Here is a 15,971-nt window from a genome sequence, read left to right as displayed (position 1 = left end):
CCGAGAGGTCTGAGGACCACAGTGGAGGGAGGGACCCAGGGCTGTGGGCTGGACATGAGTCTGGTTTGAATAAACCCCAGTCAGTCAACTAGGAGATGCCCATGTGGGGGCTCCTGAGGGCTCTGGGCCCCGATCCATCAGTCACGATTGCCTTCAATGAGTGGCCAGGATGAGGCTCTAGCCATGGCAAGGATCACACGGAGACCAGTGAGTACTATCACAATCAATAGATTTATCAACCTGGGGCTGGGGCTGACTGAGGAGGTGGAGGGTGGTGGAGGCTGGGGGATAACCACAAGCCGGGGAGAGACAGGAGACAGAGGAAGCGCTGAGGGTGACTACGTTGTCTTCCCTAGATCAATTTTCTTCTGAATGGCTCGTGCTGAGTGGTAGATGAGTGAATCGATGAGTCCAGCCACTGGGAGAGAGAAAAGGGCTGGCACTGGCCCAGTGGGGGCCTTGGCTTTTGACGCTGAGAGCCTTGTCACTTAACTGGCCAGGCCAGCATCTGCCCCTTCACCCCCAACCAAACCTAGGGCACCCAGGCTTTACTCTCCCCACCCTACAGCTCACAGACACCCTGGGCCTCTTACCCGTGAACATGCCCCCAATGATGGCGCACACGCCTGTCAGGAAGTGGGTGAAGGACCTGGTGGAGGGAGCGGGTGGGCTCAGCAGGCACACTCCTCCCTCAGGCTCAGGCCCCCAGAGGCCGCTCTGCCCCTGCCCTCACCTGTGCTTCTCTGTCAGCTTCACCATCATCGGCGAGAGCTCATAGAGGACGAAGACTCCGGGAAGGCCCTGGTCGCCCAACAGCCCATTGGCGACCTTCTCATGTCTGGTCACAGAGAACTGATTTGTCCTCAGCACCTGGGGTGGGAGGGGAGCCTAGGCCAGGGCTAGGGCTAGGACCTGGCTTCAGCCACCATCAGCCCCACCCCTGCTCCTTCCCCTTTCCTGCTGAGCCTTGACCGTGCGGGGAGAAAACATGGCACTGTGCTGGTGGCCTGCACTGCAAGGCCTGGCCTGCCAGACCCCCTCTCCTAGCCTTGGCCTCAGCCTTCCCCTCCAGATGCCAGCTCTTTACAGTTTACCTATCCTGGCAGCATTTAGTGGGTGTTCTCACAGGGGTCCAGGCTGAGAAGCAACTCTCCAAAGATGCACCACCAAGGCTGAACTGACTTCCTCTGCCCTCAGTCCCTTGCATCCTGCCACTCTGCTGAGATGTTGCTCCACAGGCCACGGCAGCCTCGGGAGCGGGTACACAGAGGCTTGCCCTGCCTAACCCCCAGCCCAGGTAGACCACAGGGGACAGTGAGGCAGGCAGACGATGGGCACCAGAGGAACAGATGGAGGCGGTGAGGACAGCGCAAAGAGCAGACGCTTTGAATCGGACAGCCCCAGGCCTGCACTCTGGCTGGGACGGCAAATCCCCCACCCTCTCTGGGCCTCAGTCTTTCATCCACCATGTGAGGACGAGGCAGTTTTCACTCCCCAGGCTGACGGAATGAAATGCAGGAAGTCCAGTGCTTGGCAGCACGCAGGAGACTCTAGCGGGGAGGGAGCTCCCTGACTCACCTCTCCATCCACCTTCATGTACACAGTGGGCACCACCTTCACAAAGTACTGGAACATCATGGAGGCTGAGGGGAAAACAAAGCACTGGGTACGGGTGCCCGGCAGGCCTTCTGTGGCTGGGGGCTGCCTCCCGGGCTGGTACCTTGGGGTGCAGTGACATTGGTGTGGTCCAGGGGGTTCACAATGCCTGGATAGTCCTCCCCAAATGACAGGTGCTGGATGTAGTGGGTCATGTTGATCTGCAAACAACACCATCCAGAGCTCATCCAAAGCTCTGATGACAGTAGCAGACAGGGACACCTGGGTCTGTCTGTGGAGATGTGGGAGAAAGGGGAGGCTATGGCCCTAAGGGGACAACATCCCTGGGACGGGTATCCCCCACTCCTCACCTAGAAACTCCTCTTTCCACAGCCTGCAAACTCCTGGAGTTCCAGAATTTTTTTTTTTTTTTTTTTTGAGACAAAGTGTTACTCTGTTGCCCAGGCTGGAGAGCAATGGCGTGATCTGGGCTCACTGCCTCTGCCTCCTGGGTTCAAGCAATTGTCTTGCCTCAGCCTCCTGAGTAGCTGTTACAGGCGTGCGCTGCCATGCCCAGCTAATCTTTGTATTTTTAGTAGAGATGGGGTTTCACCAAGTTGGCCGGGCTGGTCTCGAACTGCCGACCTCAGGTGATCCACCTGCCTCAGACTCCCAAAGTGCTGGGATTATAGGCATGAGCCACCATGGCTGGCCAGGTTTCAGATTTCTTAAAATACCAGCTTCACTCATACGTTAGGCACACACAGAGTGGCAGGTGCTGGTTTTGCCTGGAGGTCCAGGCTATGGAGGCTGAGGCTGGAGGCTGTGAGCCCCCAGATGCACTCCCTTCTTGCTCCCCTGTGTATCCAACTCAGTCACTGGAAGGATCTTTCAGAAAATGCAAGTCTGATGATGTCATGACTCTGCTTAAAGAAGGCCAACAGCTTTCCACTGTTCTCAGGAGAAAGATGTGACTCCTCAGCGTGGCCTCTGAGTCCTGTGTGGTCTGGTCCCTGCTGACTTCTCCAGCCTCACCCATCCACACCTGCCCTGCAGTTCCTTAGAAGGGCCACGATCCCACCTGACCTTGTGCTGAGGTCTGTCTGTGTAGCATGCTCTTATCCAATCCCACCTTGCCCCTAGCCTGCTCAGAGCTCAGTTTAAAAGTCACTCTCACTTAACCCTCAGGCTGGATCCCCATTCAGAACATGGTGTATTTTTCTATAAGCACTCCCTGATCCCAGGATGTTCCTACAAGGAAATGAAGGCAGCAACCAAGCCTCCCACCCCCACCTGCCCTCTATGGTTTCCATCTGGTACGTACGTTGTCAAGGCCAAAGCTCTGCAAGTCATGGACTAGGAGAGAAGGGAGAAGGTGTCATTAGTAGGAGCAGCATTGGCCTCCTCACTCCTCCCCCTAGACTGCAAACCACCTGTCTTCTCTGACCCCTCACTCCTTCTCCAGCCTGGCCCCTCCTGGTCCTGCTTAAGGACGGCCCGAAAGGGCAAGCCTTGGGCCTGTGTGAGAGTTCACGCCCTCCTCAGGAGTCATAAGAACAGACCCTGGTTCCTCCCTGACATCCACAGGGAACTCTAGGCCTTCACTCCCAGCATGGCCCTGCCTGCATCTCCAAAAACAAAACCCACTGACTATGGGCTCTCACTAACTGGAGCTGATGGCAAATCACTGAACCTCAAAGTGAGGTGGGACCCGAGAATGCCATCCACGCGTTCCCTGCCTCCACCCTCAAAGGTCCCCAGAGGAAATCCCATGGGGACCCTGTACCAACTGTTCCAGAACAAGTTACTCCTGCCCTCTAGCCTCAATCCCTCCTGCTGCAAGGAACCATACTTCAAAGATACATCCCAGTCCTTTTTATAGTCACCCAGCAGCCAGGTCAGAGAAGACCCAATCACAGACCCATCCAACCTCCCCGCATCCCGGTAGGGCAGGCTGCCCCAGAAGTGGGGGCTTGGCCTCCCTGGGGGGCGGGGCCACTTACTCTCCACAGCATGTACTGCAGCATGGGGGAGGGAGGAGAGAGAAGACAGATTCAGAGCTTCACAATGAGAACTATGGAGCAAGACATGTGGCAGGAAGGAAGATGGGAACATTCTGCCTCAGCAACACAGTCTGGCCCCAGCTAACAAGCCTCCGCCTGGGCCCCTCCTCGAGAGCGAACTAATCTGGCCAGAGAGGAGCAGGAGACAGAGTGGCTTAGGAAGGACAAGAAGCCTAAAGCCCAAGGAGCCAAGTTCCTGACTGTATGGCCTTGGGCAAATCACTTGCCCTTTCTGGGCCTCAGTGTTCTCCTTTGCAAAGAGCTGTCCTAAGGATCAGGTGGGATCTAAGATGGAAAAATACTTGTAAACTTTACACTGTAAGAGATTATTACCCACCCCGGCCCCAATCAACAAGGATATTAGAAACTCACTCCCAGGCCTCAATTCAGCCAGATCTCTGGCCTTAGGCAACTGTAGCTTTGTGTTTATACATCCTTCCAGGTACAGAGCACCCCCGGCCCTGGGATCCACAAGTCTAACAGTCCCAGGCCGAGAGGCTGCCATTCTGGCTCTGTGTCCTACTGAGTGCCTGCCAGGCCTTGTGCCAACAGCTTGACACTGATCATCTTCCTATCATCCCAGCAAGACCTTTTCTCCCAGCTTCCTCCAAAGTGAAGAGGGGGTTCCAGAGCTCTACAGGGTCTTCCAGCCCCCCCAGACTGCCCTGAAGACCAGCAGAGCTACCCTCCTGTTCACCTCAACCACTTTGAGAGGCCATCTTCACAGCCTGGGCTCTGTCACCACGCGGCTCTGTCCAAGCTTTACTGTGACCCCAACTCCCACCTTCCCCAGCCCTGCCTTCAACCCCTGGGTTCCTCTTCACTTTCTTGCTTCAGCCTGGCTCTTCCTTCCAGGCACTAACTCCCTGGCATCCCCTCAACGTGCGACTGTCTTCTCTCCATACACAACCTCCTCCCTGGCCTAAAGAGAAGTCTTTCCTCCTCCTCACTGCCACTTCCAGATCACTTTCCCTTTATCTGCCTTAAAAATGCAAAATGGCTCACATCTCTAATCCCAACACTTTGGGAGGCCAAGCAGGAAGATCAGTTGAGCCCAGGAGCCTGGGCAACATGGCAAGACCTTGTCTCTGCGGAAAAAAAAAAGGAAAAATGAGCCAAGCATGGTGGCATGTGCCTGTGGTCTCAGCTCCTTGGGAGGCTGAGGTGGGAGGATCTCTTGAGTCCAGGAGGTCAAGGCTACAGTGAGCCAAGATCACACCCTGGCATTCCAGTCTTCAAAAAAAAATCCCCAGCTTTGAAGCTCATGACAAAGCAGCCCTGCTTGTTTCAGTCACCTAGATATCTACATGGAGCCTCCAGGACTGTTGTCCCCTGCCATTTTTCAACAGCTTGGGCAACTGCCTGCCACTCTCTCCTGTACTACCTCTGTCAGTTTCTAGTGATTTCCATATCCACGTAGATGATCCTTCCAGTACCCTGGCCTCCCAGTTCCTGGACATCCTTTCCTTCCTGATCTTGTGCTCTGCCTACCTGAGCCACTTGATTTGTTGGCCATTCCCTAAGCTTTGTCATTAACAAAGCCCCTTTCAAGCAACTCATGTTCCACTAGCTTTCTAATTTCCTCCAGTCCACCAATTCTGATAACTTGTTGACACCACACTCAGGACTTGCAGTCCCTTGTTCCTCCTGCCCCTCACTGGCTTCCCCACATCCTGTCTTTCCTCCTTTCCTAACTTATAGGCTGTGGTCCAGAATCAGGATGACTTCTTTACATATTTGACTCCCTCACCATTGCAGGCACCTGGCAACACCAAACCCAAGGCGATTCCAACGTTCTGTCTACTGAGTCCATTCCCACACAGATGACCACGCTGACTGCTCTCTTTCCATTCACAGCCGCAGACTCCAGGGAGACCCTAGTGCTGCGTCAATCCTACTCAGTCTCCCTAGTCCATGCATTCTCCCACCCCCAAATGACCAGTCACACCTTTTCTTTCAAATCTCCAACACCTCCTTCCCTCTCTTCTCATTCTCAACTGAGGACCTTCCTTCCTACAACACAGAGAAGACAGGAGGACTCAGAAGAGACTCTCCATGTACTTTTGCCACCCCAGCTACCACCCTACCTGGACCTACAGAGCCTGCCTTTCCTCCTATTGCTAAGTTTGGCCTTTCCACATGTGTAAGGCACCAGATTCTGTCTTCTTTCTCCAGGACTTCACTCCGGTCATTATTTGTCTCGTCTCTAGAGCATCACTTATGGTCTCTTTAGTCAGTAATTTCCAACGGCATATTAACATTTTGCTACATCACTGTCCTTAGAAAAGCCTCCCTCGACTCCACATTTCCCTCCAGCTTCAGTTCATGCTTTCTCCTCCCCTAAGCAGATTCCACTATAGAACTGTCAGTACTCACTGGCTCCAACTCCTCTCCCATTCCCTCCTGGACCCACTGGAGGGTGGTCCTATCACACCCCTCCAATGACTCAGGCAAGGCTATAATAAATGACTGTTACATTGTATATCCCATGGCCAATTCCTGCTAGACATCCAGAAGCATCTGATGCGGTATCTGAAACACCTGTCAGAGTGCGGCATCCTGCCGCATCCTGCCACATCCTGCCTGGCTTACACTCCTCCTCCACCAAGGTTTCTTACTGGTCTCCCCTGTCAGTTCCCCCGACACCTTTAGCCTCTAATGTGGGAGGCCTGGCACCCAGCCCTTTGAGCTCCCCTCTTTTCCATCTACCCTCCCCCTCCAGGGTGATTTCATCCAGTCCCGTGGCTGGATGATGCCAACATTTGCATCTCCAGGCAAGTCCTCTCCCTGAACTCCAGGCTTGAATGGAAAACTACTTACTTGACACCTTGTGTGTCTAGAAGGACACCTAGACGCTAGTGGTCTGAACGCGTCAAAAGCCGAATACCAGCTGTAAGATCCCATTTCCGAACATCTACACCTGCCTTGAGTCTTCCTCATCTTGTTAAATGGCAACTCCATCCTTTTCTTTTTTTTTTTTAATGGAGATGGAATCTTGCTCTGTCACCCAAGCTGGAGTGAAATGGCATCATCTCAGCTCACTGCAACATCCGCTTCCCAGGTTCAAGCAATTCTCCTACCTCAGCCTCCTGAGTAGCTGGGACTACAGGCGTACACCACCACACCCAGCTGATTTTTTGTATTTTTAGTAGAGACAGGGTTTCACCATGTTGGTCAGGCTGGTCTCTAACTCCTGAGCTCAGGCAATCCACCTGCCTCGGCTTCCCAAAGTGCTAGGATTACAGGCAACTCCATCCTTCTTACTACTCAGGTACAAAACTTTGAAGGTATCCCTGACTCCTTTTTCCTTTGTCCCTAATGCCCATCAGGAACTCTTCTCAGCTCTACCTTCAAAATACATCCAGAAGCCAGTCACTTCCCACCACTTCCACTGCCACTCTGGGCTGAGCCCCACCATCTTTTGCCTGGATTGATCACTGCAAGAGCCTCCTAAAGGGACTCTCTGCTTCCGTCCTTTCCCCTGTCCAGTCTTGTCCACAGAGCAGCTGGAGAGCCGCTTACCTTTTAAGTTAAGTTGGATCATCCCTCACCTTCTTCAAAGCCCTACAATGGCTTCTCATCTCATGCAGAGTAAAGGCCCGAGTCCCTACAATGCCCCTGCAAGCCCTGCATGATATGGCCCTGTGACCTCTCTCACTTTTTTTTTTTTTTTTTGAGACGGAGTCTTGCTCTGTTACCCAGGCTGGAGTGCAATGGCACGATCTCAGCTCACTGTAACTTCCACCTCCCAGGTTCAAGAAATTCTCATGCCTCAGCCTCCCGAGTAGCTGGGTTTATAGGCTTGCGCCACCACACCCAGCTAATTTTTGTATTTTTAGTAGAGACAGGGTTTCACCATGTTGGCCAGGCTGGTCTTGCACTCCTGACCTCAGGTGATCCACCTGCCTCGGCCTCCCAAAGTGCTGGGATTACAGGTGTAGGTGACTGCCCTGGCCTCTCTCACTTCATTTCTAAGCATGCTCCTCTGCTCCAGCCACCCTGACCTTCTTACTATATCTTGAACTTGCCAAGCACATTCTAGCCTCAGGAATTTGCATTTACTGTTCTCTCTGCTTGTAACACTTCCTCCCCAGACATCCATATGGCTGGCTCCCTCACTGTCTTCAGGTCTTTGCTCAAATATTACCTCATCAAGGAGTCTTTCCCTGACCTCCATATTTAAAATAGGACCCTCCCTGCCCTCTCCTAGCCCCTCCCCACTACCATCTTTATCCTGCCTTGTTTTGGTCCACATGACTTAACAGCATCTGATAATACCATATACAGATGCTCCCTGACCTACACTGGGGTTAGGTCCCAATAAACTCATTGTAAGTTGGCCAGGTGCAGTGGCTCATGCCTGTAATCCCAGCACTTTGGGAGGCCGAGGTGGGTGGATCACTTGAGGTCAGGAGTTCAAGACCAGCCTGGCCAACATAATGAAACCCCATCTCTATTAAAAATACAAAAGTTAGCTGGGCGTGGTGGCACGCACCTATAGACCCAGCTACTCAGGAGGCTGAGGCAGGAGAATCACTTGAACCCGGGAGATGGAGGTTGCAGTGAGTCAAGATCATGCCACTGCACTCCAGCCTGGGCGACAGAGTGAGACTCAAAAAAAAAAAAAAAAAAAAAAAAGAAAAAGAAAATATCGTTAAGTGAAAAATGCATGTAATACCCATCATAAAGTAAAAAATTACAAGATGAATCATTGTTAATTGGGGACTATTTATATTTTATATACTTATTGTCTATTTCTTTACTAGAATGTTCTGAGGGCACAGACTTTGTTCACTACTATACCCTTAGCAACTAGACTAGTAGGTGATTACTAAATATTTTGTGAATGCCTGAATGAACAAATGAATGAGAATAAATCTCATTTGTTCACCCCAGCAGCCCTATGAGTGGGTACTATTATCATCATCCCCATTTTGCAGAAGCAGCAACTGAATAGGGCTCAGTATTTCCCAAATATGACATAGCTCAGGAGTGGCAGAACCTGTGCTCCAACCTAGCTCTGCTTCTCCCAAAGCCTCATGCACAGGTCATCGTCGGACACTGGGGGCTACCACCTCAACAAGCACCTACCACAAGCCAAGCTCCGTGCGATCATCTTTAACCTGCACACACACCCTGTGAGATAAGTGCCCTCATCACCATTTTATAAAGTAGAAAACAGGAATCAAAAAGATGAAGAAACCTTCTCAAAGTCACACAGCCAATAAGGTCTGAAACTGGTATCTGAATGCAGGCAGTCTGGCTCCTCGGCCTGTGCTCTTAGCCACTGTGCCAAACTGCTGCCGAGATGGCCTGCTCTGGCCAAATGGTTGCCAAAGACAAATGAGCAGCAGGCAGGAGAGGACCACTCAAACTCACCAAGAAGGTGGCCAGCATCTAAATCTCCCCAGCAGGTGCAGATCACTCACCGTGCACGTGGGACTGCTGGAAGCTCTTCCCAGGGGCAAAGTGGAAGTTTCCGGCCACCTGTAAGGAACATTCTCTCTCATTCTCTGGCTGTGTCCTCCTTTTGCCTACTCAGGGCCTGAGTGGGCCCTCGGTTCCCAGCGGAGCTTGCCCAGCCCAGCTGGCCCTATCTTGCCTTGATCCCTCCTGATACCTTATTGACCTCCAAGAAGCCGTACACCTGGCAGCCTTCATTCTTCTGCTCCTGCATCTTCTGGCTGAAGCCCTCTCGCCGGCACTGCTCAATAGTATCTGGGTTCTTGAAGGCCCAGCCTCGACGGCGATATGCCTCCCGCACATCTTCACAGGTGTTACAGCACCTGTAGGGCAGGGAGTGACGGTGAGAGTGTCAAAGAGGCACAAGTCCAGTGCTGGCATCTGGGGAAATAGAGCCCGAGCAGCTCTGCCTGCTAATGAAGCCTCTGCTAGACTCATCCCTGACCACCAAACGTTCTCCAAATGTGTTTCCTCAGTGGCAGAAGGACTGTTTTTTTTTTTTTTTTTTTAATTTTTAAAATTTTCTGTAGACATAGGGTCTTGCTGTGTTACCCAGGCTGGTCTCAAACTCCTAAGCTCAAGTGATTCACCTACCGTGGCCTCCCAAAGTGCTAGGGGTTACAGGTGTGAGCCATTGTGCCCAGACCAGGACTGTGAAAAATACATATTCCCATTGTTTGGGGTGATGACAAGTTTTAGGACAGACAGTGGTGACTGCATGACACTGTGAAGATACCTAATGCCACTGAGTTGCACACTTAAAAATGGTTAAAATGGTAAATTTTGTGTCACATATTTTTCCACAACCAAAAAAGATGGAAGTACATATTCCCAGGCCCCACTCCAGACCTGCTGAATCAGTCTTGTGGAAGTCAGGGCCTGGGAAACACAGCAGTAGTTATCAGATACTGAGGGTCTGATAATCTGGGCCGGACCTTCCACCTCAGTGATTTACACACAGTATACAGCTAATCCGTATGTGACTCTTACAAGAAGATGTTATTATCATCCCTCTTCACATAGAGAGGTTACATGGCTTGGCCCAACGAAACAGGGGAAGAACCCAGGCGGCCGGACTCCAGAGACCACCTGTGAACCGTTTCTCTAGGCAGAAGAGCAGAGACCACTTCAGCTCCATCTCTAGGTCTGCAGCGCCCAGGTGGGGCCTGGTCACAAAGCCTCAGTCACCTGCACCAGGATCAATGACAGAGGCACACACCCGCCCACTCTAGATTCTTGGTCTGACCTCCTCAGCTGCCAGTCTGACTGAGGCTAAGGCTGACTGACACACGGCACCTGATGGAAACCCTGCTCCCACTCCCACTGGCTCACTTGATATCTTCTGCCTCAGCACCATAGCAGCTCTCACAGCGATCAGGGTCCAGGGAGTCAGGGTCAAACACCGTCACCTCGACTTTCCCAAGCTCTAAGGGGAGGGGAGAAGCAGAGGCATCAGCTGGGGCCAGACACAGTGAAATTGGTGGCCCCAGTCCCTGCACAAGCTCTTTGGCCAGCGGCCTGGGGATAAATAAAAGTTGTAATAATAACTAATATTCATGTAGTACATGCTACGGGTCAGGCACTAAGTACTTCTACATACTTATCAATTCTTTTAATAAAAGAAACAGTAAGAAAACAGTTAACAGTAAATACTGAACATTAGCTGGGTACAGATCACTGTACTTCACAACCATCGTCTCATTTCATCCCCACAATGACTCTTTGAGGGTGGGGGTAATTATCCCTGTTTTATTGAGAAGATGCTGAGGCTCACTGATGAGAAGTGACTTTGCCCAATGCAACTGAGGAAACAGATTTCAGCTAATTCCAACATGTATGCCACTAACCTCCTTGCCATGATGCTTCTCCTCAGACCTCTCCCTCTGCACCGGCTCCTTGCCTCACTCAGTCACCCCATCATAACTGGTGATTTCAATACTGAATACTGACCTCCCAACTCATGAGAATCTTGATTTTGCCATCTCACCTTGGCTACCCATTTCCATAATCATACCTAGATCCTGTCATTGCCAATAACTGCAAACCTTCCCAAATTCAACTTCAAGTGTCTGAGTCTTCAACTACTTACCCTTATTTTCCCAGTTCACTATTTAGTACCTGAAATCCACCAATTCTTTGACACTATTGACACTATCATGTCCTCACTTCCCTCCTTAAATCCCATGGTCCACTGTAATTATTCTCTTGCACATAACCACAACTCCCTGTTCCTCTCATCTTTCGTTTTACAAATCCAGCAAAACCCAAACCCTGGTTCCATTCAACTCTCTGTACCTACTTCTTGCCTGAAACTCCCTTAGGACTGCCTGGCAATTCCACTTCATTCCTCTAATTGGTTCACTCTCCCATTCTCTAAGGTGACTTAGACCTTCTCCTCTCTCCTTAGGCTCCCAAAACCTTCCTTTCTTCACTTAGCTAATGTCCTTGCTTTCAATTTCCACTACGAAAAGAGAAGCAACAGAACTTCACTTGCTCTCACCACCAAACCCACCATCTTACCACTTTCTCCTTTAAAACCCCGCCCCATTTCTCAGCTCTCCCTTACAGTGAAACTCCAAAAGTCATCTATAGGTAATGTCTCCACTTCCTTTATTGCTCTTTGATCAGATTCTCATCCTCAACAGTATCAAAATTGTTCCTTTCAAAGTCTCCAGGAATCTCTGTTGTCAATTTCAATGGTCAATTCTCACTCCTCGTTTTACTGGACTATCAGTAGCTTCTGATACAACTGCTCACTCTCTTCTTGAAACTCTCTCCACTTGGCTTTTGGGACACCTCTTGGTTCTTCTATGTCAATGGCTAATCTGTCTCAATCTTCCTTCCTGTCCTGACTTTAAATAAATTAGAGATGCCCAGGGTACAGGCCCTAGACCTCTCCTCTACCTACATTTACTCCCTAGTTTCCTCACTTAGTCCAATTGTTTAAACTACCCTCTACCTACTGATAACTCCTCTAAATTCTAGACTGGTACATCTAATTGCCTCTTAATATCACCAGAGTATAAAATAGGAACCCCAAATTTACCCAAACCTAAGATTCCTCTTTCCCCCAAATCCTGACCTTACTCTGTGGAAACTAGTTTCCAAGATGACTTCAATGATCCCCACTTCCTAGTATTCACACCCTTATGTAGTCCTCTCCCACAACAGGCTGACCTGTGTAACCACTAGTTTATTGCAGAAATGATGGTATACAACTTCTGAGGTTAGGTCATAAAAAAGGTTACAGTTTTTTTGTTGTTGTTGAGATGGAGTTTCACTCTTGTTGCCCAGGCTTGAGTGCAGAGGCGCAATCTCGGCTCACTGCAACCTCCACCTCTCAGGTTCAAGCGATTCTCCTGCCTCAGCCTCCCGAGTAGCTGGAATTACAGTTGCCTGCCACCATGCCCGGCTAATTCTTTTTTTTTTTTTTTTTTGTATTTTTAGTAGCGATGGGATTTTACCATGGTGGCCAGACTGGTCTCGAACTCCTGACTTCAGGTGATCCAACTGCCTCAGCCTCCAAAAGTGTTGGGACTACAAGGAGTGAGCCACCATGCCTGGCCGAAGGTTATGGTTTCTACTTTGTTCTCTCTCAGCTCACTTACAAGATCCAAGTGGGGGAAGCCAGTGGCCAAGATATAAGGACACACAAGCAGCCCTACTGAGAGGTCCATGTGGTGAGGCACTGCGGCATCCGGCCAACAGCCCTATGAGTGAGCCCTTTAAAAGTAGATCCCCGGCTGGGCATGGTGGCTCATGCCTGTAATCCCAGCACTCTGGGAGGCCGAGGCGGGTGGATCACCTGAGGTCAGGAGTTTGAGACCAGCTTGGCCGCCATGGCGAAACCCTGTTTCTACTAAAAATACAAAAATTGGCTGAGTGTGTTGGCTGGCGCCTGTAATCGCAGCTACTCGGAAGGCTGAGGCAGGAGAATCACCTGAAGCCGGGAGGCAGAGGTTGCGGTGAGCTGAGATCGCACCATGGCACTCCAGCCTGGGTGACAAAGTGAGACTCTCAAAAAAAAAAAAAAAAAAAAAAGTAGATCCCTGCATGCCACCCGCCCTTCTGCCACAGCTGTCATTGGAGAGCAGCAGCCATGGCTCTGTGCTACCCGCTATGGCTGTGTGCCTCGACAAGGGCCACAAGATGACCAAGAATATGAGCAAGCCAAGGCACAGCCGCCGCCGTGGGCACCTGACCAAACACACCAAATTCATGTGGGACATGATCCAAGAGGTGTGTGGTTTTGCCCCGTATGAGCAGCACACCATGGAGTTACTGAAGGTCTCCAACGACAAACGGGCCCTCAAGTTCATCAAGAAAAGAGCGGGGCACACATACGCGCCAAGAGGAGGGAGGAGGAGCTGAGCAACGTCCCGGCCGTCATGAGGAAAGCTGCTGCCAAGAGAGACTGAGCCCCCTGCCCCGCCCTCTCTCTGAAATAAAGAACAGCTTGACAGAAAAAAAATAAATTTAAACAACAAATAAGTAGGCCAGGCGCGATGGCTCACGCCTGTAATCCCAACACTTTGGGAAGCTGAGGCGGACAGATCACGAGGTCAAGAGATCAAGACCCCTGCCTAACAAGGTGCAACCCCATCTCTACTGAAAATACAAAAAATTAGCTGGGCGTGGTGGCACACGCCGGTTATCCCAAATACTCAGGAGGCTGAGGCAGGAGAATCACTGGAACCTGGGAGGCAGAAGTTGCAGTGAGCCAAGATCGTGCCACTGCACTCCAGCCTGGGTGACAGAGTGAGACTCTGTCTCGAGATAGATAGATAGATAAAGTAGATCCTGCAGTTCCCCATCAATCCTTAGATGACTGCAACCTCAGGAGATACCCTAAACCCAAATCACCCAAACAAGCCACTCCTAAATTCCTGACCCAGGGAAACCGAAAAAACAAATTTTTATTGTATCAAACTACTAACTTTTGGAGTACTTTGTTATACAGTAGTGGATATCTAATAGCCACTCCCCCCTCCCACCAAAAAAACCTTCTCCTCCAGTCATCTCCATCTCAAGTCATTCATTTGCTCAGGCTGAAAGCGTTGGAATCTACAACCATGACTTTGCTCTCTTACACTCCATATCCAATCCTATAGCAAATTATGTTGGTTGAACTGGTGTCTTGTATTTATCTGCTGAAACAACAAATGATAAAACTCCCCACCAGAGTAATCTCTAAGGTGTTAGAAATCCCAGCTTTGACGACAGTTTTGCTGTGGTGGGAAACTGAGTTAACGGAGGCAGGAAAGGAAGGTAAAAGTGGGTCCCCACTCTGTAACCAGGCATTTTACACATATTACTTCATTTGGTCTTACAATTCCATGTGGTTGGTACTACTGTTTTATCACCACTTTCTAGCTGAAGCTCACAGACTGCAGGAGACAAAGTTAGATGTGAACCCAGGCAATGTGACTTGAGAACCTCAATTCTAATCTTAAACCGCCTGCATTCCAAAGGGGAAGGACATTAAGGGCTGAATTCAGCCGATGGGCTGGGAAAGCAAACACTCAGAGAAGCCTGGGTCCATCTAGACAGTTCTACCAAGGTAAGAGCACATAAGACCTATCTTCAAACCTCTCGTATTCAAACTACCATGTGCAGGTATTGAGGACCTCTGAGAATAGCAGTCAGGTAGATTACCCGACTCAGTATGTATAGAGGATTTTAGCTCACTCTGACTCTTACTAAGCTGGGGGACCCTAGGCAAGTCACTTGACTTCTCTAGGTCTTAGTTGTTTAATATATCACTATGCCTGCCACAGTCCACTTGCCAGCATGTAGGCTTGGGAACGTCCAGCTTTGGGATCTGAGACCCAGCCCCTTCCCCTGGTTACCATGCCGCTCAGCCTCTGAGCTCACGGGGATGCCATCTTTGTCTAGTCGTTGCTTGAACAGGTTGTGTTCCACATCCAGCTGCTGTTCCCCAGCCACATCCATGGCATCAATACTCAGATCTGGAAGCAGTAAAGTCAGGCTAAGGTACTGGGACCCTAGGGACAAGGGGATGTGGGTTTTGGAGGGGAAGGGGATACTGGGCCTGTCCTGGGGCAGAACGGGATTAGGAGGAGGCTGTCCTGGGGTCCAGTCCAGAACCTAAGGGTAGAGGTGTGAATCTGGCAGCCCACATGAGAACCCTGGGTCTCTCCACTTCCATCCATGGTGAGGTACTCACAGGCACAAGGCATGTGCGGAAAAAGTACATCAATGTTGATCTTCAGTTTATCTCCCCGCGACTTGTCCACGTAGAGCTCAGGATGCACCTGGGGCAGCGATGCCTCAGTAAGACTTGGCCCCAAACCTCTCCTTCCCCACTCCCACCCCTAAAGGTCCTATCCTTAGAATGCCAAGCCCCGCCCACGCACTAAGCCCCGCCCCTTACCTCCGTGGTGAGGTAATACTGCAGCTCGGACAGGAACAGTAGCAGCATGAGAAGGCCACTGACAATGGTCACTGCAGGACAAGGGGCGAGGGTCAGAATGGCCTCGAATCCACTCCCTTAGACACCGGCAGGCCAGTCAGAGTCCAGGAGCCCGGGTCAAGCTCTAGGACGCCCCCCTCCCCGCGACCCCGGCCTCGCCGCGGCCTACCCGTGGCGCCCCCGCAGGTCTTGACCCGGAAGTCCTCCAAAGTCTTGGGGTAGGCATCGAACTGCTTCAGCTTCCCCAGCGCCTCCATGGGGACCAGCCGGAAAGGGGACGCCAGCCGGCCCGCCCCTACAGATTCCCTCTTCCGGCCTGGAGCCACGCCCCCTCTTTTTCCTCACGCAGGCGCAGCAAGCCGCACCCTTGGCCCCACCCACCAATGCTGTCACGCCCCCTTGCGCGGGCAATTGGG

The 15,971-nt window shown here is 51.1% G+C and overlaps 1 protein-coding gene and 1 pseudogene across 4 annotated transcripts; one reads left to right on the top strand and one right to left on the bottom strand.

Annotated features, from left to right (window-relative positions):
* Positions 1-212: 212 nt before the first annotated feature.
* On the bottom strand, positions 213-15,852 carry ERGIC3 (ERGIC and golgi 3). 4 transcript variants are annotated; one of them, XM_015457635.3, is made up of 14 exons: positions 15,725-15,852; positions 15,517-15,587; positions 15,310-15,397; positions 14,972-15,091; positions 10,455-10,548; positions 9,280-9,445; positions 9,089-9,146; positions 3,600-3,614; positions 2,921-2,952; positions 1,721-1,817; positions 1,579-1,643; positions 734-888; positions 594-649; positions 213-418 (listed from the first exon to the last, which is right to left on the bottom strand). In XM_015457635.3, exons 1-14 carry the CDS (start codon positions 15,810-15,812, stop codon positions 339-341), a joined length of 1,185 nt encoding a protein of 394 aa, XP_015313121.1. In that variant the 5' UTR covers positions 15,813-15,852; the 3' UTR covers positions 213-338. The 4 variants fall into 4 exon arrangements, with proteins under 4 accessions (XP_015313121.1, XP_015313123.1, XP_015313122.1 ...); XM_015457637.3 differs by having other exon boundaries at positions 734-870; XM_015457636.3 differs by lacking the exon at positions 3,600-3,614.
* Positions 13,222-13,540, top strand: LOC102115092 (large ribosomal subunit protein eL36-like; annotated as a pseudogene).
* Positions 15,853-15,971: the final 119 nt, after the last annotated feature.

The sequence above is a fragment of the Macaca fascicularis genome, chromosome 10 (genome assembly GCF_037993035.2).
Source record: "Macaca fascicularis isolate 582-1 chromosome 10, T2T-MFA8v1.1".
Classification (NCBI taxonomy): Eukaryota; Metazoa; Chordata; class Mammalia; order Primates; family Cercopithecidae; genus Macaca; species Macaca fascicularis.
This window is presented reverse-complemented; position numbering and strand designations above follow the sequence as displayed.